Below are 27,953 nucleotides of genomic sequence, written 5' to 3' on the forward strand. Positions count from 1 at the left end.
GGGATCTTAAAAACAGCTGTAAGGATTCCAAACTATTCCAAAGTGAAAAGCTATGAAGACAGACAAATCTAAAGGAACGGGGGACAAAATTAAAGATCCTTATGACACGGGTATATAACATATACTTAGCATAAATAATATACAGTTCAGACTAGATGAATAGCCATAGTCCCAAAGGAAAGATTCCTTTCCTTGCAGCAGACGACATTTTGATTATATCTAATCCATAAAGAACCAAGGACAGACAGACACAGGGGAAAAAAAGGAAAGACTTGAAAAACAGAAAGCATGAAGAAGTCTAATTGTGTGAGATTAGGCAGAAGTCTAATAGCAGATTACCTGTGCACCTACTATTTCCAGACCCAAAACTTGGTAGGCACTCTCATGTATGAAGTAGTCATGTCATGTATGCAGTAGTACGTGTCAAGTCTTACATTATTTTATCCAATTTAAAGAACTAACATACGACAAAGTGAACAAAGTGAACACATTGGTTCTTTCAAAGTGATTTCAGTACTGTGGTACCTTCAGTCCTCAGAGCTGGAAGATAAATAGGGACTGCTGAAAGTTCAATGGTATTCTTTATGAATGGTAATGACCGTCTCAAAGATGCTTTCTTGATTTAGTAAAAAAGCATATTAATATACTCTTTACATCCATATATTTCTAAATGACTAATGAGTGATAAAAATGTGTAGATAAGAAATATAGGGATAAGACTCATCAACTGCAATATCCCTGTGAATGTTATTGTGAGTTTCTTAATTGAATTTAAAACATTTCTTCTCTCGCAGCTAGCACAATGACTGCTTCTCTATCTTTAATTGCTAAATTGAGGCGGATTTAAATGGAACACTTACATTTGTACATTACAAGGATGTGTACATTGAAAGTTCTCTTTCATCAGGAGCTTGATACGAAAGCAGTGATTAAAAATATTCTACATATAAATTTAAAAAGAAGCTGAAACATTATCCCTAGATTCTTTGGATTAGAATTGCAAATTCTCCCGAAACTTTGCAAAGGAGCATTAAAAAACTGAAAGAAACCTGACAGCCCCGCAAATTTAAAACCTGAGGCTTTCAGAATCCAAATAAGAGCACTAAAGTTAATGAAAAATAAACCTGTTTGTTTACAGAATGAATTTGCAAAGTCATTTTTAAGTACCATCTTTCTCTGACACCCTCTAATTACACAGGAACTGTGATGCTGCCAAGAGGTTTCTTTTGTGTTTACAGCTTTATTTTAATAGTTCTCCTTAGCTCCTGGCAGCTGCTATGAGTCAGTGTACTGGTTTTACAAGGAGGTGCACCAAAGACAGCATTAAATTATTATATAATTTGTGTGAACAAAAAGCTAGATTGCCATTTGCTGGCAGGCAAAAAGAAAGTGAAGCTGCTGGGGTTTATGGGGAGCCTTTGACTTCTATAGAGAGAAATAATCATGTGCTCAATAGATAATGCAAAAAATCATTTTTTCCCTTTTCAAAAAAAATCTATGTAGTGAGTCATTAAATGCCTGCCTACTTTTTAAGAATTGCACAGAAGGCAAAAGGCATGGAATTAATGACAATCTGAAATAGAAAATGTGTCTTTCTCATAAAGCTATGTTCTTTCACAAATGAAACAATATTGCACAACTGAAAGACTCTCAGTGTTTTTTCCCTATATTTTATATGCAGCTTTAAAAACTTCTACACTGGAAAAACACATGCTAAGTGATAAATTGTCATAGTAGATGGTCTTGCTTCTCCTTAAATGTCTGCGTAAAATCAACGTAAAACCTGACATTTGAATCAAGTTTCAGCCAATGAAAGTCACATGAAAAAGGCACTCACTTTTTCTTTAGTCTTCGGTCCTTTTCTGCTTGGGTTCCAAGCTTGCCTAATCCCAGAGATTCCTGAGCTGCTGCCTCTGTTTCCATGTAACCTCCTGGAAAACAAACCAAACCAAACCCCATCGCATTTCCTCATAGCTCTTTCCCAGTTGTTCCCCTCCTCAACTCTACAATCCTCCTCCCACCTGCCACCATCATCTATGTTTCCTTAAGCCATGACATCTGGTGTTTTGGGAGAACACCTATCGCCTATAGAAGTTCTGCCAAGTGTTTACTACATGCAAAAGAGCACAAGTAGAGGAAAAAATTGTTTCCTCCTTGTGTTTAGCAGAAATGTATGAGAAAAGCACCTTGATCTCCTTTGCCTGTGTTTCTTTGCTTCCTAAGGCTCAGTCTCATGGTCCTAAGTAAGCAATGCCCTCACCATTTTTTAATCTTAGTTGGGAAATGTACAAATGAAAGTGCCTTCTCAAGAACTGTCTCATTATTACTGACATAATACAGCATTGTTTAATGTCGTAATACTAGTCTTCATTTTGCTTTTATAGAGTCGTAGAGTCTTTACTATCATTATCCCTGCAAACTCCCAAGCCAGAGATGACACAAAGAATCTGTCAGAGAAGTAAAAAGCCTTCTAGGTCTCCCTGGAGGTGTCTCACACGCACCTAATCCCTGTCAAAGTCATGGGAACAAGAATAACTTGCATAGAGTGACAAGGGAAGCTTGTGGTGAGCAAGGACACCTGGACCAAAATAAAATTATATTATAAACTAAGGATATGACTGGTACTGCATGATTCATGTTGATCATACGATATGTCCACTAATGCGACTTTCCTGGTGCAGAAGTGGAAAGATGCTCTCACTCTTTTATCGGTGCCTGGATTCAGGGAAGAAGGGACTAGCTCATGGCTTTGGCTCCATGCTGTCCTGTCATTTGCACATGCATTTGTGCAGACAGAGGGACTGCAGCACTTCTTTGGAGGCTGCTATCCCCCTGTGGTGCAATTCAGAAGGTACATAACTGGCACAAGAAGGAAGACAATGGTACGGTAAATGCTGGTGCTTGGCTCCATTTGGCAACGGCAACTTCTTATTTCTCAGCTAATGGATAGTGAACAATTGTAGAGTGGACACTGGCATAATTGAGAAAGACAGAATTTTTCTCTATTAAGGAGGAGACTACTGCAAGGCTCATGATGAGAATGGTGCGTCCCATCACAAATGCAGAAAACATGAGTGTACACTGTTTTACTTCATCTGCCTTTCAAAGTTTTACAAAATACCTCGCCAAATTTTTCTTGCTGACTCTGGAGTGAGTTTTTAGTTTAACTGTATCAATATATCACACCTTTCTGAGAGAGCAGCTCGCAGTACGTCAGATAGAGATGGTATAAGTGCAGTGCAATGATGGGCTATCCCAGACTGGAAAGTATTCGTGGCGTAATGGACTTCACCACAAGACAAACACACCAGGCCCTTCGAATAACCCAGGGTACATTGTACTGGATGTGGTGACTGTGCCTGCCAGTATCTTAGGCTTGCAGATGGCCACAATACGTGTTTCCTAACAAGCTGACCTTTGCATAAACCATACAGATCAGCTTGCCTGGGCAGGGCTAAAAATTGCAGTAATGTATTGTTTGGTTTAGAGACTAGAATATTTAAAATGTAACATGGGAAGAATATGTGTCCAGTGTGGTATTCCCCAAGTGAGAGGAGTGGATAAGTTTAAAATCAACTAACTAACTAAACGACACTCGTGCTCGCTGTAACATTCCATTCCCCTTCTCCAATAATTAAAAGAAATCTTGAAAAATCTAGAAATCTTGAATCTTGATTCTAAGAAAGATCATCTAGGGCATGAATTTGCCTGTGAACAATAACGCAAATGGTTTAGCACAGATAGTAAAAGTAGCAAATTATGAAATAACAGAACTCTGGCAAGTTTAGCAGTGGAAAACTAATAATTTCAGAGTATTGCAGGGAACATAGAGTGAGGAAATATTTTGAGTGATAGACTGGCTCTGTTGAAGTTAGTGATAAAACCTTGGAAGTTCCAATATTTCTTCTTAAATATGAGTATATATTACATATGATTTTAGAGATATTATAGAATTAGTTACACAAGTATTATGTGTACTTACAATGTATAGTATCACTGGGATCCTTAATATCCACTGCATTGACATGAATTTTTAAAGCGGTCCTTTAAGCATAATCGTGTGCATGTGCAAATATGCATATAAGAAAACAAATTGATGTTTCTGAGGCTCAAAATTACATTTCTTACCTCTTTAGTATTTGATGTGCTATTGAAGAAAAGGTATTTTCCATATTCAAAAATATAAGAAGTATGTATCTATATCGAAGTAGAATGTTTAATTTAAGCAGGGAATTAAATGAGATTCTTGATTTTGCATTATAAATTTAGGTTATGAAATCTATACAAATATGCTGTGGTGCAGTAATGATAGGACTTATTATCTAGATTTCTGTGACATAGTATCTTACTAAGATACTATAGAACTAATTATATAGCTGCACAGACAGTATACCTGTCGTGAAATTGATTCAAGTACTACTATGATTGCTATTTTTAAAATTTTGTTCTATCTTTATAGTACTGCCATTGAATGGAAACTGCCACCCAATATTTATTTATTTTTAATCTTTGAAATTAAGGTGAGAAAAACTACTCTATAATCCAGCTACTCAATGGCGTCTCAGTTTCTAAAAATCTTTTGCTCCTACTTTTTTGGTCACTGTTAATTTTTATACATACTTGTAAACCCAGTTTGCTTAATTAAAGTGTGCATTATACTGCACTAATATCTTTCTGAAATTTCATGAGCTAGTACTGGGAATTACAAATAGGCTTTATCCAATTATACATATGTCTTATTAATCATGTTGAGTATTATTAAGAAATTAATCTATTGCCAGATTACATTGCTCCTGAGACAATCTTTAAAGTTGCTATTTTATTTTTCTTCCACATTGCAAGGAACTGCAGGGAAGACCAACACATTTATTACATCTTTGTCCTCTATGTTCCTGAGTTGCTGTGCAATCATAGATTATTATGCATAATCCATCAGTATCAATAAAATTTGGTTTATGGAATGTAAATGTGAATTAATAATGCAGTCTAAAGTTATAAAATTCTCCATCAGTGCAGATGGTGACACACAGGTGTATTTGAGAGACTCATTTAATAGATTCTGAAATACATTAATCTACTAAATAGATTGAATAAATCAGTTTTTATCTTCCCATAGTGGGGGAAAAAAAGGGAATTTAAATTGCAATTAGAAATTATTTTTTTTCAAGAACACAAGATTCTCACAGGCAAAGAGGAGAAATGTTGGAGTATAAATGGAGAATGCTCAGTTATTTGATTTTACTCTGATATTTTGAACTTAATATTATCTTGTTTTATTCCATATGATTTTAGTGATGGGTTTGTTAGTTATGATAAGGACAGGTTTTAATGTGAATTTAGGGTTTTTTTTAATTTCAGGCTTTCATATTGCTTAAGCGTTTACAGTTACTGCAAACTCTTAAAATTCTTTTATAGGTGTTATGTGGTCACCATGGCAGTAAAGATTTTCTGCCTCATAAATTTGTACAATGTGACATCTTCGTGACTAGGAAAAAGCTAATATTTCTGTTTTACTGACACATCTATACCAGTTTGATGCTTGTGTTGGCATGTGTAAATATGTTAACCTTAATCTAGCTAAATCAGACAGCCTAGCAATATAGACTGCAGCTAAGGATCTATTTGCCCACCTGGGCATGCAGACTATGAGCCTGGGCTGAAAACTGTGACTTCACCTTCCGTTGCTTATGCTACCTAAGGTAGTTAAATAAAGTTATGATATGACTGGTTTTTTTGCATGTGGTATAGAGATTATCCTATGCAACGTCACAGAGGAAATTTTTTGACAGGAATGAATTCGACTAAAGTCTTGGCAAATGAAGAGGGTAGAAGAAGTAGAAAGAAAACAAAGCATTGCTGTGAGCAGCACACAGCGTGGCGAGGACATCAATGATAGGCACTAGCAGACGTCTGTTGACACACTGAAACCTGAAAAGGAACTACGCTTGCTTGCAAGCGCCTTCCATGGCACATAGTTACACACCTTACAGTGGTTTATTACTTACTACTTTCTCGCCTCCTCTTTATTTTGGTTATTTGAGAATACGCTGTTAACACTCTCACCCTAATTCAAGAGACTATTGAAGCAGTAGGTTCAGTGAAGAGGATGACTCTGGTAGTTTGTGCTATAGTCATAGCAAACTCCTGACAAATATAATTGCTGATAGCAATGAAGTTTAATGGGAGGGTTCTGACCGGCTGAAGAGAAAAAGATGCAAATTGGAAAACTGAAAAGAAGCAAAATTAAAAATGGAAAAATGACTGTGAAATGGTGATCTTGGCTTGTTACCACTAATTCCTTACTGAGCTGTCCAAGTCGAGCCTTCTCTTTTTTACCGAACAAACGTCCTATTGAAGACTTGATTCCTTTCTTCTTGGGAGCTTTGTGCAGGGAGTCCTGGCTGCTATTGACACTGCCAAGACCAATGCTTTCTGGCTCCAATGAAGCAGGCAAACTACTACAAAATGATAATAAAGAAATGGAATAGATAACATGTCAAAATTTGCAGGTAAATTTTTAGTTTCTCTGAGCAGCTCTGCAAACAAATTAGTTATAGTTCAGTAATAATATCCCCACAAGTGAAACAATCACATTTTTCTATTTAAATTATTCAGAAACATGAAGGAATCAGGTCATTTTGGAATAGTTAAACAACAACATGATTTGAAAAGAATAATACGTGGTAAAACAGTGAAGTACCTATTCACGTTACAAACATCTTACCTTCTGGCATCATTGTGGTATGAAGAAGGAAGGGTATGAGTCATTCTGATAGCTCTGGGTGTTGGTGGAGGAGAAGTTTCACATTTGATTGTGGCTTTATCTTCACGCCCATCTTCTTCAACTACTGCAATCTGGGGGAGAGAGACTCCATTGAGAGCAGATTAGCTTTTCAAGAAACTTCCAACACACGCTGCACAAATTTGTCAAGTGAACTGAAGCATGTATGGATTCAAGTGCAATTTAAGGAGCAAATTTTAAGGATTCTTATTTTTGAAAGAGACTATTGGGAAAGACCAATTGCCTAAATAATGCCATGTATGTATTTGAAAGAAAAGAGATTACACTTGGAAAAGAAATTAAATCCTTTTATGCCAAACAGGTTGATCCAGTAAATGTCTAAACATTAAAATAACCTTGTACATGAGTGGGCCTCTTGCATTAAACAGGATTATTCATGTAAACAAAGTTTCTCAGGGAAGCAAGGGAGAAGGCAAACACAGACATAAACAGGACCACTCTCTCCATAGCTTTTTAACAGAACGGTCAGAATGCTTGAAAATAGACATGAATAAAAAGCAGCTTTGTCACAGCATATAACGATTTATCCTAAGTACTGCCTCCTCTCATGTAAAGACAAATGACACATTCAGTGCCAGTTCTGTAAACAACTTTATATTGCTCAAGAAGATTTCAAGCAATCTGACTCGGGTTCCTTCAACAACCAGAATATGCATTTGAAGGTAATTCTTTTATGTGCACAACTTGGTTTTTATCTGTATTCCTTTAAGTTTGTGCTGTAGGGGCTACTACTCCAAGGTATCACTGGTGGGCCTTGATTCTATGGCTTAGCTGTGACCTTTGCAAGACTTTCCAGACAGGATTAAAATCATTATGTTCAGGAATTGAATGAAAAGAAGCAGTGCCTGGTGAAGAACCCAGTTATCTAACCATAAGAAGAATATGATAAATGTGTTCTCCCAACTTTAAAAAAAACCCAGTATCATACCTTTCTCCGATGTTTCCTTAGGTCGCTTGGCTTAGATGATTAGTAACAAAAGCAGCAATAACAAAACAAACAAACAAACAAAAAGATTAATAAATCTTATTTCAGCATAACAAAATGCCACACGTTCGTTCTTGTCACATTCAGAAATGGGAAGTGGAGATTTCATTAATTTAATGCTATTAATATTATATACTAATTATACACTTGGTATCATAAAATAACATAAGCCCTCAAAAAGGTGTTATTTTATGAATCTGAACAGGCTTCCTCCAGAGGAGGCTGATGCCCCAAGCTTGTCGATGTTTAAAAGGCGTTTGGACAAGGCCCTTAATATCATGCTTTAAGTTTTGGTCAGCTCTGAAGTGGTCAGGCAGTTGGACTAGATGAGGGTTGTAGGTCCCTTCCAACTGAACTATTCTATTCTAATATGCCATTCGGGGAAAGCAGTTATTTTTCCTGAAGTTACAATCCCCTTCATTTTCCTAAGCCTAGCAAAGCATAGAACATTGCAAGCTTATGTTAGCACTTTTTGGTTTTGGAGTTTCATATAAATCCTTCTACTACCCCCAACACAGAGAGGTTTTCTTAGTTTTATCTAGTCTTACAAATGGGTTGGTATTTCACCAAGTATAAACATAAAATATCATAAACAAGTACCATGCCTGAAAAATAGGTATTTCTCTCCTGTTATCCCATCTGAATGTGGCTGGTATTTTCAGTCAATGGATACAAATTCATACATCTTCTGTACTGCAGCATTATTTGTTAGTAGAAGGCTGCTAGAACGTGTCTTGTTCAACTCAATTTTCATTTTTGGTTTTGGTAGATGTCTCATTCATTCAAGCAAAGCTGAAGAAACTCTGCAGAATTTATTTTCAGCGTGGATCCGGGCCATGGAATTTCATGCAGTACTACTCCTCCAGCCAACCCCTACAGGATCATTTGGCAATTTGGCGTCTAGAGACCACACACCTACAGAGCTCTTCCCAACTCAAAGCTTCCACTTAGATGATGTCTGACAGCCTGTTGTGTCTGTCCCCAGCCAGTAAGGAGAAGGAGATATTCAATGCTGAGCTCCTGCTGAAACAGTGCAGGGCAGAAGTGTCCTGAAATGGTTGATGAGGGTGACCAAAGTCATGGTCTGTGCTGCTGAGCATGCAGTGGGGTGCTACTTCTGCAGCTTATGATATGTCAAGAGTTCAATTACAGCTCATACAGACACAGCCATCTGAGCTTTAGCACAACAATTGCTGGATGCCAGTGAGGCCATGGCAACCTGAAATGCAGAGGCTTATGCTGTCATTTTGTATTTGAATCTGATGAACCTACTGACCCAAAGCTACGGTGTCCAAATCAAGGCAATCAGGCAGTGCAGGTGTCTGCTGGAGAGTCAGTTTAACCATTGCCATTTATCTGTAGCCAGGTTGCTTACTTTAAACAGATGGTGAAATGGAGACAAAATGCATATTCGGGAAGGTGCTGTTCTGGTGAAATGGGCGGCACCACGGCAGCCCGCACACCCACATCCTCCACAATCGTCTGTGCCACCAACATTTTCATTCCTGCTGTTTAGCAGTGGGAACTGGGGGCAGCAAAGAATCAGTGCCAGAGTCTGGCACAAATGCCAGCCCTCACCTCCTCTTGTGATACGAAACCTCTATCTTTAGTTCCCAAGAAGACAGCAAATGCCATCCTAAACTGGGAGGGGTAGGGGTGGATAGGAGTAGTTGTCAGTTCCCAGGAAATGGGAGTACTCAGCTGTATGATCGGACAAAAGTCCCTACTCCCAGCTGAGCAGAATGAACACCCAGGGGCCACTCCCAGATGTTCTTAGCACCCTCCTTGGCTAGGAGAGCTAATTTCTGCTTTTTGATTGAAATCAAAGCTTGTTTCCCCTCTGCTGAGAGGCTCCACAGGAGACCAGTGTTGCTGCTTCCCAGAAATGGCCAAAAGGGGACATTGGTGACATTCAGATTATCAGACAAATGGCAAATAAAAAATGGGGTTACACATATCCTATTCACCTCCCCCTACGTAGACATCAGGAGAGTGGGCTGCTTTGATTCTCTCCTAGTGCTTAAAGGGATGAATTCACCTAGGCTCCAAACTGGTTTGTAGCCTACACTGAACACTGCACCTGCGTGTTATCAATACTCTTATCAATCCCTACTCTTATCAATATCAGAGTTGTACATCTTGAATATGTTAACACACTACTTCACAACACTACATACCTGACTGTTGCACTGTTTATTTTGTCTAGGACAAAAATTAAATGTTTCGCAAATCCCTTTTCAAATCAAACCAAACATTTCAGAATATGTCTTCAAAGGAACAGTAATGTTAGAAATGCTCTGGGTGATAATTTGATGGCTTGGTATCTATTTATGTGTGCTGCTTGTAATGTTGAAATATATCAGTTAAATGAATTATTGGAAAACAATGCACTTAATTCAAGTGCTTGATATACTGTCGTGAAGAATACGTACAAAATGCTGCAAGTATAAAAGAGTATACCAAATACAGAAGTATGTCCAAATTATCATATATATGAAGTAGTAGGAGGTTTTCATGTCTTCTAGACATTTCCTTGAGGTTTAAACACACCAATAGTCCCATAGACTACAGTGTAATAACTATATAACTTCAGAGCTTTTCATTAGTAAATGTTTTTTTTATATATAAATTGATTACAGTAATTAAAATGATCAGTTTCTCATTAATTCCACCACCTGTGTGCTGAAGGTCCCTTATCCTCAGATCATTATGTCCCTGGTAGATCATGCAATGCTCAAAAATACAATAACAGAACCCCAAAGCACCCAAATTTCCATCTTCTAGGGAATTTGCTACCTGCATGTATGATGAAGAGGTGAACAAAGAATTAGGGAGATGAGAGTACAGTGAAAAGATGAAGTATTTAATATGAGAAATATCACACCTAAAATTGACATCACAAAGTTTCTTACCAGCGTCATAACCCCCATTCTGTCCATCTCCCTGGCTGGACTGCGAGGGGTGAGTTTAGGAGTTGAGTGTCCGCTGGGAGGAGATGAGCTTGCAAGTGATGATGCCGTCACTGAGCCAGTAATGGATGTGCCTTGATGGACTCTGGCTAGATTTAAGCCTTCTAGACTCACGCTGGCCACTCTGTTCTCTATCTCTTCTGCACGTAGTTCTGTTGACTCTTTCTCTTCTTGGATTAACCTTATTAAACAAAAGAAGAATGTGGTTCTATAATTCTCTGCATACGCCAAAATCAAAATTAAAATCCATTTCCTTTCAAATGAGATTTGAAAGTAAAAGAAAAAAAAAGATGAATATCATAGATCAAGTCCCAAATAATATTGAAAAGGGTATTTTTTAATCACCAGAATTATAAAATTCTTTTTCTTAGTTCCTCCATCCTCAAAAACTGTTTGAAGAATCTGCCCAACAACAAGACTTGACATGTGACATTTCAGGAAGATTGTTTCCTTTGCAAACGAGACAGCATAGGGGAGGGGGAGCTAACAATATGATTTACCATAGGAAACTAATTCCAGTCTTAAGTTGGCTTCATCTGATTTTCTGTTGCTAAAGCATGAACACAAATTTAAAGTCAAATGAAATTGGAGCTTTAAGAAGGGAATTGCTAAAATAATCCATATTAATAAAACAAGAGAACATGAAAAACAATTTGTCTGTTTCATCCCTACAAATTGATGAAAAAATGACAGTTGTTCCTAAAGCATTGAGTTTTTAAGTGAATTTCATTAAAATAGCCCTCTTGTTAACAAAAAATATAAGCTTCTTAAACATATATATCCTCAATAGGATGCTTCCACTGGGTTCTTTAGTTTGTGTTTTTAATTGTGATTGTACCTAGAATGACAAAATGTGCTTAAAATAAAATATTTTTTCATAACTTCTTTGCCCATAAGCCCATGTTAGAAGGAGTCTTTTTCTGGTGAGGAGGAGGAAAAAGTATGGAGTGCCAAGGTTAAATGAGAGAATACAAAGTTTGGGGAGGCTGAAACCGTGAACCGGGCTTTTCTGAGTGAAATGAAGCAAGTACAATAAATGAAACCATAATACACTGAAAATAGAAACCTACAAACTCATGTGCTGTGATGAATCTTCTTCCCTAATATCCATTTCAAAATTTCTATAAAATGTCTACAGCTCTTCCTGAAATGAAGCATGGCAAGAACTTAAAGGCAAATCATAATTTGAAAGGGAATTATAACAATCGTTTTCATTTTATTAATCTAAATTCTGAATCATCTTGTATAATAAAATAAATCTAAGGCAAAATACACTTTTAATCTCTTTTGATATCTCCAATCATTTGATAAACACTTGTAGTGTTCGTCAAGGAAAAAACCCAACAAACCAAGAAAATGAGAAATGCACTACAGTGTATAAGACTATCCTTGTAGAACAATTTTTCCCGAAACATATAAAAAAAAAGAATACAAAATAAGTTACCTTGTTCTTTAATAACGACGGTGATGGTAGTGAAAGCCTACACTTCAGTATAAGCTTAGCAGCAGGGGAAGTAAACTACTCTCAGTGGACCTTTGGCAAAAATGGCTATATACAATGTGCAGATAAAACTGTACCTAACATCTAAGTCAAGATCCTATGTTAACTAAAACAGTGATCTGATTCAAGATGGCAGAAATAATATCCCACTATGTCACCCACATTGTCAAAATGCGAGTATTTTTTTAAACAAATACATTTGTTGCATCTACAGCTTCCTGACCTGGTCACAGTGCTGACTTCTTTGTAATAACAGAAAACATGGATAAGGTTCTCTCCTTTCCATACACTGTGTTAAGGACATTTACCTTCCCAACAACAAAATTTCTCTTTGACTCTTTATCCTGACAGCTGTAATAAGAGATTTTAGAAAATAGCAGAGTAATCCTATTTGAATGAAGAAATTCTGGGAGTAGTGAAAATGAAAAGCTGTAGATCTATCACAAAACGTCTTCCCCGTGAAGACAAAAGTTATTCAGATTCAGTATATTCCAATAGAATTCTCCCTTTAAAGGTTACCTTGCTCAGAAAATATCTGAGATCTGGTAAAAGGTAATCTGGTTTTGATTGTATTTCTAACCACAGTCTTTCTGTCTACAGTATTACCAGAAAGTCACTCATAAATTTAGTAATCTCCTTCATCTCCCTCTAGAGAAACAGTTGCTAATGACAGGATGTTTTTCATACACCAAGTTTTTAAAAGTTACCCTTCCTGAAAAACATGTAAGAATGCTTTAAGCCTAAAATATGGTTTTGTTTATAAATTCACTTAATTAAAATACATCATTGGCTTCTGTATTAAATTTGCATAGAAATTATTAAGATACATACCATTCACCACTTGTTTCCAAGCACTATAACCCAACTTGGAGCATGAAAAAAATTCTATGCCTCCAGTGAAATTCAAACCCATGTCTTAGAAAATGTGGCTTATATGAAATGTAACACAGAAATAATTATCAGAAGAAAGCGTGCAGAGCACTGAAATAAAACATTTCTGATAGGAGGTCACTCATGAGTAAGAGGAGTCATGCACAACAGTGAAGACGACGACTATGAATAGCAATCTGTCAAATCTGCCATGTGTTATCCTTCTCTAACATACTTCTCTTTAATTGGCCAGCAGTTCTTCACTGGGAACATTTTTTGAATGACATTTCTATGGTTAGGAAATGAAGACGCCATTGTTAACTTCAGACAATCAATACTCCCATATGAAAAGCAGACATATTATCAATCCTTTAAATGTACAAATAGTTTTCTAACTGTTATGAATGGTACTAATTCATGCACTAAAGGAAGCCCCAAGCTGTAATCATAAGTGCATCACAGGTGGTTCAGGCTACATACCTGATTTCTTTATTGATTGCATCTAGCTGCTCCTGAAGCATCATTGCCAGAGTCTGGGCATCAGAATGGCCACTTGGTGACAGGAGGTCCATGGAGCTGAAAAGTGTTTCTCTATCATCATCATCGATGTCAGACATTTCAGTGTCACTTTCAAATGGATGGCTGCTCAAAACGCCAATCTGCTGGGTCCTGTTCCACTCGTGATCCCCAAGTGATTTGACCTGAGCAGGAATTAGGATGTGCATGGCTTATTCCATGGAAAAAAAACTGCAAAGTTGAACTTCTATAAAATGGGAAAGGAAAGCAACTAACATTTAAGAATACTTATTCAATGATTAATCCTCCATTAATACTTGAAATGTTATTGCAGATGATGTAACATATTTTCACATAATTTCTAGTGCTGTGTAAAATCAATCATCAGGAAAATTTACACAAAAAGATACCTAGAAAAGACAGACAGTCAAATATGCTTAAACTTTGATGTCTGAACTTCGACCATTTCTGGTTTCATTTTAGTTCAACAGTACCCTCGCCTGAGCGTGGACAGAAAAAGCCCTGCTATTTGGGTTTGGGGTTTTTTTGTTTGGTAGGTTGTTGCTTTGTTGTTGCTGCTTTTTTCTGGAAATACACGAACTGTAAGCTTAACAGCTTGCTATGCATTCTCTTATCAGGGAATATATGAGGAGAAATTGGGGATTAACCTTTGGTTCATCTCTGCGTACGCCCATCCGGCCTCTTCTAGGTCGCCTTATCACTTTAGTTGACCGATAATCAGCCTGGCTGTCAACCAGTGAGCCCACGGAATACCTCAGCTCTGCTGATGTGTCAAGGTGAGGCCTATAAAGAGAGACGCAGAACTAGACTGAGAGCGCAATAGTAATAATAGTAACGAAAACAATCCAATGACCTTCAGTCTAGGAACAAAGATTTCTTTTCTCTTAAACAAACAAATTATTATGTATCACAGAATAAACGACAAAAATACATCACAAAAAAATCACTTAAAAGTGAAAACTTGAAATCGTATTACGAGGAAATTAAGGAAGAAAACAAACAAAAAAACCCTTTGAATTTTCAAAATGGATAATAAAAATTATCATCCAAAACTTTAACATGAAAAACCAAGCAGATCTCAGGACAAGATAATTAACTGAACTGGCTGCTGAATGTACTATCCTGTATCTTTTCCTTCCATTACTTTCCTGAATAAATATGCCTGAGGTTACTGTAAGCACACTACATGTTCATGAATAAGGATATCTGTAACACTTTCCTCCTGTAAGTCTGTGCTCCGCATTATGAATATATTAGTGAACTGCCCTGTGATTCGGTCATGCCCATATCATCGGTTATGAATGATTCATCTTTATTTGATGATGCTTTTGAGAGTTTTAACCCCCAGTTTTTCCTGTAGCCCTGGTAAGTCTTGGGACATCGTGGAGGGGCACATAAATGATGAATGCAGCAAATCTTTTCTTGGCTGCAGACAATGGTCCTCAGTCAAACAGCAGCAGTAAAAGTTCCCTGCATGCTGCCATAGAAGCGTCCTGCCCACGGGCTGTGTCACCGAGTCAGAAGAGGAAAGGCTCCATGCACCATTTGAGCCTTCAGCCACAGCAGTGGAGACCTGAACAATCTCTAGTTCTTAACACATAAATGATCTCCATGTAAAACCAGCATGATTATAGTAGAAAAACGAAACATAACAAATACTACACTAAAAAGACAACTAAATATGTATTTGTTTATAGCCACTCCTAAAAAATGTCTGACATTTTACTATCTATGAGACCAGAAAATGAGAGTTTAATGTTGTACTTACATTTTTATTTTTTTTTTTTAAACTTGGAAAAAGTGCTTACGGTCACCTACAGACAACTTAAAGGGTTCACTGCAACGTTAATAACCAGCTACGGGAAACAGAATAAGAATCAGTTTTGCTCTTAAACACTTCTCTCACTTTGAAAAGAAAGCTGTTCAAGAAAATGATGGCTTTAATACCAGACACAAAAAAGGTAAATAAGAGAATGTCTGCTATCCAAAATGAAGGAAAGGGTACAGAAATGCTGTATTCTCTATGATGAAAACTGCAGGCTCTAAGTGTGACTGTTCTCCTGAGCTCTAGTTCTGTGTGTGCTTCCAAACACAGAGATTCACTTTTCCTTGAGAAGAGCTTAACTTGAATTAAAACATGCTCATACTTGGAAGACTGAAGCATTGGTCTCAATTTCAAACTTGTCTTTAATGAAGTAAAAGATAAAACGTTACAACTGTGGTGACTGTTTATTGATAAATGGGAAATGCAAAAAAATCATGGAAAAACATGAAAGCCTCTACTACAAGCTACTTTGACAGAGTGGAATGAAAAACCAGAATTACTGTCTGGTATTACAAGTACTGTGACAAATCTAAAATAATAATGGAAGTATTTCAAGCACTAATACAGAGTGCTTTATAAAAAATAAATACTGTAAGAAAACAAATTTTAAAAAAGAGAGGTACCAGAATTCCAGAAACATGAGTATGTGCCATAGTAATCAAATCAGATAGATAAAAATGTCACAGATCTTGAATAATGTTTCAGAATTTAGGTTTTGGGTAGAGCATACATCAGAGCTCATACCGTTGTCATATGTGTTCTTTTCTGAGCAACCATTACTTCACCTTCTTTTACACTTCCCACCATGCACGGTAGGAAATTTCATAATATTAGAAAAATTACAATGTTACCTTTTAACAAATTCTCTAAAACTCTTTTTTTTTTTCATTATACCAATAAGAAAACTTGACAACAGTTGGTCTACAAATCTCCTAAGCCCTCCATCTAAAGCACCAGACAATAATCTTTTGGGTTTTTGTATGTTTAATTTGTCTGTACATTTCTCATCTGTTATACAGTAAACCATTTAGAGCAGTGACTGATTTTTTCTTTTCTGTGTTTGTACCGTATGTCCTGTGACAGACCTGTGTTCGGACAATTGATAATACTTGGTACTTGTGCAGCAAGTTGGCAGGAAAAAAGAAACAGCCCAGGTTCCAGTCTCTGGCAGCAAATATCTTTCTGCTGACCAGTTTCATTATTCTGTTGAAATAACAAACTCCTGCAAATACAGAACTGAATATGGGCTGAGAATAACAAATATTTAATGCTGATGGCTCCCTATTCCTGAGAGTACTGGTAGTTTTGCAAGGTGAGGTCATGGAAGGGGAAACACGGTTTTAGGGGAACCTGCTGAATTCCCAAGACATTTAGACAGCTTATAAAGTTCAAGTAGCCCTTTGACAAGGGCTAATCAGACTCCTGTTTACAGAGCAAGAGCTAATGATACTCATCTACCCAGCAAGAAAGGCTGCAGTTCACCAAGGACGGCTGCTCCAAAAACATCTTTGCTGTTTGTTGCAGCAGTTCAATAGCCCGTGTCCCATCAAGCACTCTCAAAAAGCAGTGCTCTGTGTACCTGTAGTTATGCTTACACTCCCAAAGGAACAAAAATTTGCACAGTCACAAACATCACATTCTGAATTTCAGCGATTTACACTTCACCACATACAGGAAAATATTATTTCATGAGATAATAAAGGTCGAGGGAGAAACCATGTCCAGGTACTGAACAAGATGTCTGAGGAAACGATGGGCAGACAATACCCGAAGCAAGCAAAAAAATTATCCAACAAGAATAACTTTAGAGGATTACACTGCTCTGAATTCAGTCTTGGTCCGTAAGCTATGGCTAGTAGATTTTAAAAGTTAACATGTTGCTTGTTATAAAAACAGGATATAGCACACAATTATCAATAAAGCAACAATTTTATTTTGAGGGATACTTTTAGACAAGAAGGACTGTCTGGCTAGAATTACAAATTCATGTCAGCCATTGGTAGCTACTTCTATGATACCTGTCTCAGTATTGCTCCCATATTGCTTTTCCACCACACAGAGGCATAATGTTTAATATCCTGTTATGATATTTTCAGATCGCTCTGAACACTGTTTTCATCTTTAGCTGAAGACCTGTGTCTTCACAGATCTTCCCACACTAAGCAAATCTGAGTTATTTCTTGCTAATACAAAAATAATTATTAGATTTACTTGACAGAATAAATAAGTAAGATCATAAATACGCTGATTAGTTTCAGCATTGAAGATGATGGTTTCAATTTTATTATTAATCTCTCCTGTGAAAAAAATGGGTATTTGGATATACTTCTAAAAACATTCCACAATTTAAAAGACTTTCCTTAATCTCAGTAATATTTCAGAGTATACTCACTGCTATAAAGCCCTGTTTACCTATGAAAAAAGTGAAAGGCAACAGTAATAATCACTGCACATTTTACATTTTTTAAAGAAATACCTGGTATTTTTAAGCGTGGTCTGAACACATCCCTGTTGTAAAGGCTTGACACTTATATTTATGTTCTATTTCAGCTTAAAGTGAGGAAACTTTTGTCATTAAATATTACCTTGACAATGTGGGTTCAATTAAAGAACCAGCTCTCAATTTCATTTGATCCAGTTCAGATCTCAGTTTCTCAATTTCTTCAGCAAGTCTTTCCTGGAAATAAGAATAGTCAGATATCCTTACTTGTGATACAATATATGTTTACTTTATGAGATATTGCTCTCGTAAAGCTAAACAAGTAAGATAAGACACATTGAACGTAGCACTGACTATAATAAGAAAAGGCCATGAATTCACTCAAATCTCATTGCTAATAAGACATACGCATCAAGAGGAGCTTGTATAGCACTCTACTGTTTTCTACTAGCTGGAAGTGATGACAGGACAGGTTTGCACTTGAAAAATTATTTTTTCCTTCTTATACAGCTAGGGCAAGGAAAAGAAGAGCTGGCACTGATTTGGGCACTAACTGCACGTTCTGTGCCAGACATAGTTCAGTGTGCAACACTTCATTTGCCCTTTACAGACAGAGGTTGTGTTCTGGCCTTTTTATTTAATAATAGAGACACAGACTTAAAGACAACTACATTTTAGATGTCTTGTTGAACTACAGCTTTACAGCTCGCCCTTGGAAGTTGATGAACCTCCAGTATGAGGTGATGCTGGTGAAAAATGACACAGTGCCACAAAAATCGGATTTTTGGAGCCAACTAACAAAAAGACTATTGACAGCAACCACTATGGAAAAAAGGGCTGTTCCCAAATTTTACAAACAATGGTAGTCTACTAATAAAATGAAAAGACATTAAAGAATTTTAAAGCAAATTAAGAGATTAATATCTGGTGTTATGTCCCTCTATCTGAAATTGCTTCATCAGTTTCTTCATCAAAGTGGAAGAAATAAACCGTTCAAAGTGGGAACTTGGAAGCTCTGGAGTCAGACATGTGTGGTCGCGTGTGAAGAGAACTCATCTCCAATCGCAGTAGTGGAGTGTTCTATTTATTTCACTTCCCACCCTTAAGCCAGAATCAATAAGTATAATAAATAAAAACATCTTTGCAAAAATAGTTTCGATACAAGTGTAGATTTTTATACCAGATTTTTCGTGTTTGTCAGGAGTTGATATGTACGTTCAAGACAGAAAACAGACGGTAGAGAATCAGCCATTGTATTTACTTTCACTCTAACACTTTGAAAACAATAAAGTTATGTTGGAGAGAACACTGACAAAATGCCTTATTTACACCACAAAAATCGGTGTCCATAATTCAGGCTTAGATTCTCTGGTAGAAAAATGATAGCAACTTTTGTTTCAATTGATACAGCTTTAGATATGTCCTTTTTGTCACCTAACTTGATGGTGAAATATGACCGTAATTTTGCGACAGCTGAATCACCTTATATATACACTGTGGTAGTACAGCACAGAAATTTTATTTATTTAAAATGCCCTACAAGACTTTAATCTCTCTGCCTTTCTACAGGGTTATCTGAATGTAGAGGAAAACAATTTATTTGAACAAATACATATTTTGTTATTTTTCGCAAAGTTCTTGATTTTGGATGTCGTATGATATAACTATATTTCTATTGAATGGATTATGTTTTTTTTAATTCTATACAATCTCTTTTAAATGGATTTGATACATTACAAAAACACTTCTGTGAATCTGAAGGCAGACACATTTGTTTATCCCACTGCGCTCAAGGCAAGTATAACTTCCAAACAAAATCCGAACATTTGGGATTGGAATAAATATTTATAATTAATTTGACTGATTCACTAAACAGTATTAGGGGTTAATTTGCAATGAACTAAAAAAGGCTATATATTTTCAGATATATTTAGCATAACGCCACTGCACCTGTTTAGAAGAGTTGCATCAAATCAAGCAATTGCATTCTTCACTATGAAAGTGTAACCAGTTATGCATACGTCTCTCTTAAACAAGACTCTTTCAGAATTAAAAGTGATAGCAAAAAAATTCCAGAGCCAGTAAAATCAATATGAATTTTAGTATTGAATTCCTGAGGCTAGGATCTCAACCATAAACTTATCTCAGAACAATTGTTAGAGACCCTCAAAGGCTAGTTAAGACATCTGGGTGATCAAAGGAATTATCATTGATGCTAGGAATATTTTACATGCTAGTTGGATAATTAATATAGCATATAGATATTTGCAAATAATAAATATATAACTTTTGATAAAACCAGATAAAATCACACTATTTTATAGTACCTTGTCATGTAAAGACTCTTCCAGATTTTTCCTGAAACTTTCAGATTCCTGAATCAAAACATTCTAGGAATAAAAAGAAGAAAAATTAAAAAAAGAGAAATAAATTAGACATATATAAAATATCAGCTACCACCATACACATGTAGCCTCCATGTACAAATTAGCAAACTTCATATTTGCTGGACTTTAATTTTAAAATCCTTTAATGCTTCAGTTTGAGTAAATATTTAATTTGAAACACTGGAAATAATACAAATATCTAGTACCACATTCTATCAAGAACAGCAAAAACTTTGCATTTTCCTTGAACTGAGCAACTGCCACACTCTTAGACAACTATTTCTCCCAGGTTTTTGTGGGTTTTTTTTGTTTTGTTTTGGGTTTTTTTTTTGCTAGGCTTTCATCTTGCTTTGTACGACATTTTGTTTCTGTGATATAAACCAGAATTACATCCTTTGGAAGGTTCTGAAATGTCCTTCTGAAAGACACTGAAAGTTTCCCCTCAGATCAAACTGAAGGTGAATAAGTAGAAGAGGGAGGGATTAAGAACGATGAATATAAGGGTCATGTGATTTGAATTTTGCAGGGCCATTGTGTCTCACATCACGTAAAACCTGTAAATAACATTCCCTCTCCAAGGATAGATGGTCATTCTCCTGTGGTGACAGCATTTTACTCTTCCCAGAGGAAGTGAGGTAAAATCAGCAGGTTAAAATACAAGAATGACAGCACATCCGAAAAGTAGCCATTGCTCAGTTCTTGCCCGCTTTCTCTCACTGCCTCATACCATGTTTTGCACTGGTCCTTTACAAGCTCTTCAACAGAATCCCCGCTGATAAAACGGGGACTCATAATATTCAGCATATTCACTTCGCAGTAGTTCTGGAAAGATCCTTGAGCGCACTCTTGAATTAAGTGTTGAATATATAAGTTAGACCATATTTGTGATAATATCTGGTAACATGAAAGCAGCATGATGCCTCCGTCCCCATAAAAGCAGAACAGGTTTCACACAGGAGAATCTTTATCAAGCTGAACTTCACACCGCCCTTTGCACTGTACCTTTTCTTCAAGTGCTGCCATTCTCTCTTTTAAGTGTAGCTGCAGGCGCTCATTGGATTCTGTCAAAAGTCTGTCTACGGTATCTGATAATCTTTTGTTGTGCTCCTCATTCATTTTTTCTCTTTGCCTTGCCTTTAATGTAGAACAGAACAGACAGATTGGTAGGGTCCAAAATTAACCAGTACAGACTAGTATCATTAAAGAATAAGAAAATTTATGGTGACTGCATCCATTTAAAGAAATTCCACAGGAAATGTAATTACAGTTATTGATTAATGCACGTTCATTTTTGTATCAGCAGAACGCTTTGCAAGATGCAACTAGATCTAAACTAGTATATTAAGATGGTCAAGTAAAGCGGGAGGATGCTGCCATCACTGCTATAAATAAAACATTTACCAGTAGATAGATTTGTGTGCTGGAGTGCATAGCGTAGTGCTATATTGACAAATTAAAAGAAGAAAAGTGCACAGAAGTTGCCTGCAATACACATACTCTTTGAAGTTCCTGATTCTTCTCTTCAAGTTGAGCTTCTAAGTGTCTCATACGTTCCTCAATGTTTCCATGCCTTTCTTCTGCCTGTAAAAAAATAGAAAGACTCTTTCTATAATTTAAGTGGCTTTGTAAGTCTTTATCTCAGTAAAGTTTAAACAAAACATAAAGCAAGCTACTACTAACTGCAAACTTAGTTTTCCAAAAAGAAACTTTATTTAAACAGGCAGCTGAACAGCATTGCTTGAAATGTGTCAGCTACAAAGGCCTGTTACATCCAAGCATCAGCAAAACATTGGAGTTATTTATGAGCAATGAATTCAGCCAAATGTAACATGCAGACTGTGCATGGTTTGAACACAAACCTGCCATCGTAAAATTGTAAGCTCCTGAAGCACTGAACTGCACGATGGTTGATTATCAATAAAAAAAAAAAAAATAAAATAAGTTAAAGAAAAAGAAAACAAATCAGATGAATTCTATTTAGCAATAGAAAGTAAAGTCCAGTAGGACTACCTTCCTACGTATGGAGATCATTTCTTGTAGTTTAGCTTCCATAACATATTGATAATCATCAGATGAGGTAGAAGAGGTTGGATCAGACTAACAAGTCAAGGAAAAGGAGAGGGACAAAATTGAAAAATCAGAACTAAAGACACTGACACTGAACAGAACACAGCACAGAATGCTTAAAAGAAAAGTGTGACTGAAAATTTAATACTTTTAACTGACAGATTTTTACGTGGAATAAACTACACTGATACTTGGTGAATATGATGCAGTTGATGTGGAGAAACTGAAAATAATGGAATGCTAAAAAAGCTATCAACCTACACATGGAGGTTCAAGGTTAGTGATGGCTGGCTGATGACATATTACTACGGAGTGGATTCAAAGCAATACTGTCTAATCTAATGGGGTTTTTTGGAATTATGGCAAACTAAACACCAGAATAGGACTCTATGAGGACAATGTCAGAAAGTCCTTTATAATTCTTCTATAATTTTCTAGGAATGAAACCAATGCATAAATACTAAATTAATGGATCGGTCAGTTACAGGATTGTGCAATGTTATGGTACATTCCCTGATTTCTAGAAAACAGAAAGAACGTCAAAAGAGACAAGGCTCAAGCTTTAGTATTCCATTTTAGAATACACTACATAAGCCCTTCTATCCAAATAAACAATGTGGTTTTCATCCCTTTGAAAGGATCCACCCTGGTGGACCTCTTTGGAAGATCAAGGTCATCAGATAAAAGAAGAACCTATAAATAAAAATTCATTAATACGAACGAAAAGTCATTACTGAGTATAGAAATGGTAATCCATCCTAAGATTCATTACTACTTCTAACAGAAGTTGACCTTAATTAGGTCATTTGTTGCAAAACATGAATATTCATGTTATTGTCATATCAAACAAGTCTATGTTATCATTCAAAATGAATAAAAAACCAAAGCCCTTAAAGGAAGGGAAATGCTATATTGGATTTGTTGCTATGGAAACAGGAATGTGCATAAGGTGTATAGACAGTGCTACTGATGACTTTGAGTTGTGAGCTTGTGCTTGTCAAGCGCTTTTTCACTGTCAGATTTACCCTCTCTCAAAAAGAGATACTGGACTCTATCTTTAGATGAGCAAACTTTAATATTACAAGATATACTAATTTTACAACTGCATTTTTTTAGTAAGACTGTTTTTCATACTGTTGTCTACCAAAGTTTTATCAGAATAATTAGGAATAGATACCAAAGTAATTCCAGATTTTCATCATAACTTAAAAATACCCATAACTTAAACTCAGTAGTACTATCAGGACCCAAAGATCAGACAGCCAACAAGCCTGTGATCTACAGATATATAAATTGCAGCTTTTGATATGAAGACATCCATATGAGAAAATCCTGGTTTTTATAAATACAAGAATAATGCTTAACTTTGAAGATCACTCTATTCTTTTGAGAGTAAGCACATTCACAAAACTCAGATTCTTGCAAAATGTAATGGCAAGTCAGTATACTTTGTAAATAAGCTCATTTAATAAGTGCAGTTATTGTTTCTGATCTTGAAGCACACATATTGTGGTGTATTTGAACTTATTCATTATCGGAAACTATTTTGTCTATTTATTACGACTTGGACCAGTGACAATTCCTTTATGATTTTCTTTATCTGATCTTTTAGCTCTACATATTAGTTTGTTTCAGCACGCAAGCACTAATGCACTGCTTCCTCTCCAAATTGGATAAAGATAGGGTTGAAAAAGTTAAGTCCCTGTGATTGCAGAAAACCAGATCATGCTATCCCTTCCATAAAGTGACCAAGCTTTAACCTCCTCTGTAGAAGACAGACTTTTCCCCTTTTTGAATCCTGGCTGCACTGTTGGTTCGAGGTGTCCCCTAATGTGTCTCCACGGGTCAGGAGAAGATTTGAAATAATCAAAGCTCTGAGTTGATGATGGAGAAGGCTTAAGTAATTCTACCTCTTTTGAAATCATTTTCACTGAGGGAGATATAGAACCCATTGGGGGTATCATCCTACAGAATTAAACTACTTAGAAGCTTCATTAGCTGACTGCAAACTTTAAAAGCAAATTACTTAATCTGCACTGCTTCTACACACTTAATCACAGATTAATGCAAATTATGAAGATAACCAAACTAATACTTCTAGGTTCAAAGGGGATCTCTTTTAAGTCTTCTGATATATGGTGCTGTCTGTCCTAACCTGTCCTTGAGAAGCCAGTCTAGCTAACATATCATTTACATTCATTTTTCAAACTAAAAAAAATAGGTTTTCAGTCCAAACCATGCCATACCTTATTCCTTAGCAGGAAACAGTCTTTTCAGTGCATAAAATTATTGTGGTATTAGGCCTAACTATTATTTGGAAGAGGAGGAGGAATAAAATTATTGTCAGAATTATGTATGTTATCTGAATTCTTCTTTAGAAAACATTCTTGAAAGAACACGATGTTCTCTTAAGATTCTTACAGTGATCTAATTCTGTTATTTCATAACTTCCTATTGCTTTAATAATTCAGTAAGGAATATGTTTAAGATTTTTATATATATATATATATCTTTTTGCATGGTAATTTTCATTTATTTCACTAAGAATATTAAAATGCTGATAGGTACATCCTTCTTAAAAAAAATCTTCCTGAATGTGGCTCAGAGTACTTGTATCACCTGTACACGTAAAAGGAAACAGAGCTGATCCCCTCATTCATCTCCCTTTACATCTTAGATCTTTACATCTCCCTTTATCCTTGGTAGGATAAAAAGAGTTTAAAATTAATTAAAATTCACTATGTCTTAGAATCAAAATAAATGTCATTACTCTAAACACTTAAAGTGTATTTGAATATTTTATGTTTCCTTTATCTATGTGTGCCTCATTTGTTTGCTCCTAAAGTGTTATTCTGTATTACTTTAAGAGAACCAAATTATTTTATAACTGAGACATTAAACAATTCGGCTCAGCTGCTTGTCTGGCAGAGGACAAGCACAGGTGCGCAGCCTTTGTACCTACCCTGGGCTCTAATGCTATTTAGGGTTTTTACCCACTGGTTCTTACGTGCCAAATGCGTGAGCAGCCCCTGCAGAAGCGATATGAATCAAAATGGTGTTGTCTGTAAGGGCTAGGGAGACACAAACACGCGTACATATTCCTTTTCTCTCACTTACAGAAACCTGCCTGTAGACAAAGAACTGCAGTAGGAAAGGGTAGCCCCTCCATCTCCTGGTGTGCCTAGCTGGAACACATTCCCCAGATGAGGGTTTCAGCACCTCTCATTGTCCTTTATGCAGAGGAAGGCCACAACCTAGATCTCAAAGAGACCCTTCCATACAAAAAAAGACCTAGCAATTCACCTGTTCCCTAGTGGATATGCAAATGCCTCCTGCACAAACTTCCCCAGGCCATACTGTTATGGAACTGGAACACCTGTAGTGGCTACAGTTTTTTGTTGTCCATGTGTGTTAGTCAGCCCCAGACATTCCCACTGGAATAGGCTCTTTGAGAGACTTGGGAGCCTACCATAAAAGTATTGAACGTCTCCATCTCTGCCTTGTGGTTTGAGGCACAAGGCAGAGGCTGAGACACCAGTGTTAGTCATGTTCCCGTAGCAGAATTTCAGATACACGTGAAACAGAAGGGACAACTGTGGGCTCCGAGGTTCATAAACAGAATTTGGATTTCTTCTGAGTTGCTTTGCTAAGAGTTAATTGAGTTAAAAACTTTCTAAAGTGGAACTTCTGCAACTACTTGCTTGGCAGACCTTACCCTACATTCTTCTTTTTAATATATGATTGCATGCCTGTTTGCTAGTACTCTGTACAGGAGGATTAGTAAGAGACATGGTGTGGTATTCAGTAACTAGCATTTAAAGCATTTAGCCAGCACATTCGGTTATAAATAGATTCATGAAACTGTGCATCTTGGACTGGATTAAAAATATATGGACAAAACCTAACAACGTCTGACCCCTATGAGATACCAGCATGAGTCTTAATGCTCACTTTGCACTCTATATGCTATGAAATAGCAAAGAGATAGCCAGTATAAGCCAGTAACAGACAGGAAAATTTTGCTTTGAGGGAATACTGAATCAGCTTGTATTATTGCTCTCTAACCCTGTTAAAACTCTACTGCTGCTCCTGCTGCTAACGCGCCCACAAAAAAAATGTTGCTTTCACATCATCTGTTACTGTTGGCACTGCACATTTTCTAGGTCTTTACATCTTAGTTGAAAAAAAAAAAATCCAATTTCAGATGCAGAAAGCACCTGTATGGTACAGGTGTTATCATTTTTCTTCCTCATGCTGATCTGCAGGAACAAATCTAAACTTTTCTAATGGTACGAGCCTATTCCCACAGTTTTGAGAGCTTGACTTCTGAACACCTGCTATCTCCAGATTTCCTACTGCCTTCCCATGGCACACATTCCTTTGGCTATGCTTTGAATGACTGAGTTATTCAAGAAGAAAGAATGTGTTATTGAATCGAGCTATGCAATAGAAGGTGAAAATAAGTGATCATGGTGACTGAGTCACAACAGCTCACAAAGTTATCAGCTACTTGTTCACACGCTCACTTCTAACCCGTTACAAATATGACAAAATATGTTGGCTTAAGTCACACCTTTTTCTGAAATCCAACCTTAGATTTCCATACATTCTTCCCCCTCCTTCATTCCCTCAATACCTTCTACACCTCATAGATTTAGTAAGCAACTCCTTCCATTTAGCTCTGTCAAACTTGCATCTTTCATTTCTTCCTCCTATCATCACAAAATCTTCTGTGGAAAGGGAAGCACACAAGAAGAGGGGTGGTTTGAGAAGACAGTAAGTAATGTGTTGTAGATGTGAAGTTGTCGTAGGCTTCCCTCTGCATAGAAGATTTTCTCTTTTGTTTGTTTGTTTTGTGTTTTTTTTTTCTCGTTTTCCCCAGAGGAAGATTTATCAACTTCCTTTTCCAGCTAGCGCATCATCTTCTCTCCCCCTTGTTCTCAGAGAGCTTTCTGTCTTAACCACATCCACTCCTTGCACGAGAATTTCTTTCCCCTCTGCATCCTTTCCACTGCAGACCTTCTCCTTTCACTTTCTTGCAACTTCTTCCCTACTTAATGCAAACCAGATCCCCACATAGTCACAAAACAAGCATTGTGTCCCGCTTCCCTCCAACTTTCAAGTCATTTTTTATCGCCTTTAAAATAAGCTGAATGTGTTACTATGCTAAATGTGGTTTATTATGATTGTGGTTTATTATGATTATGGTTTCCTCTTCTCCATGTCAGTGCTCCTATAATGCAGCTAAAAAGCACTGTTGGTATTTCTGGTGACCTCCATACAGGAGCGATGGAGTAAAATGCTGACTGCTGTCTTGTGATCAGAGAAGTGACGTGGTACCTCTGCTGCACAAGCACCCAAGGGGAAGAGTGATGACTACTAGTGGGAGTGAGTGAATGGAAGTAGGTGGGTGCTGGTTGTCTCCACTAGACCCCTCCTTGAATACATGCAAGGAGAGCCCATGTTTGACAGAATAACCATCTGAAGATTCTAGATGCTCCAATGTCTGTCCTTTCTGAGGAAAATAAACACCTTATAGGATAAAGAAACATTTAGTTAATATTGGAGGG

The 27,953-nt window shown here is 36.7% G+C and overlaps 1 protein-coding gene across 16 annotated transcripts in view; it reads right to left on the reverse strand.

Annotated features, from left to right (window-relative positions):
- PPFIA2 (PTPRF interacting protein alpha 2) overlaps window positions 1-27,953 on the reverse strand; it is a 341,503-nt gene that overhangs the window by 34,337 nt on the left and 279,213 nt on the right. For 9 of the 16 annotated variants that reach the window (XM_074574254.1, XM_074574223.1, XM_074574213.1 and 6 more), the window contains 11 exons: window positions 21,814-21,897; window positions 21,319-21,450; window positions 20,257-20,319; window positions 18,075-18,166; window positions 14,312-14,447; window positions 13,608-13,828; window positions 10,700-10,937; window positions 7,731-7,760; window positions 6,725-6,855; window positions 6,304-6,458; window positions 1,838-1,931 (listed from right to left, as the gene is read on the reverse strand). In XM_074574254.1, coding sequence (XP_074430355.1) covers window positions 1,838-1,931; window positions 6,304-6,458; window positions 6,725-6,855; window positions 7,731-7,760; window positions 10,700-10,937; window positions 13,608-13,828; window positions 14,312-14,447; window positions 18,075-18,166; window positions 20,257-20,319; window positions 21,319-21,450; window positions 21,814-21,897 — 1,376 coding nt within the window. Of the gene's footprint in view, window positions 1-1,837; window positions 1,932-6,303; window positions 6,459-6,724; window positions 6,856-7,730; window positions 7,761-10,699; window positions 10,938-13,607; window positions 13,829-14,311; window positions 14,448-18,074; window positions 18,167-20,256; window positions 20,320-21,318; window positions 21,451-21,813; window positions 21,898-22,326; window positions 22,414-27,953 lie in introns of all 16 variants that reach the window. The other 7 variants (XM_074574193.1, XM_074574183.1, XM_074574173.1 and 4 more) reach the window with 1 other exon arrangement.

Source organism: Larus michahellis, chromosome 1 (genome assembly GCF_964199755.1).
Source record: "Larus michahellis chromosome 1, bLarMic1.1, whole genome shotgun sequence".
Lineage (NCBI taxonomy): Eukaryota > Metazoa > Chordata > Aves > Charadriiformes > Laridae > Larus > Larus michahellis.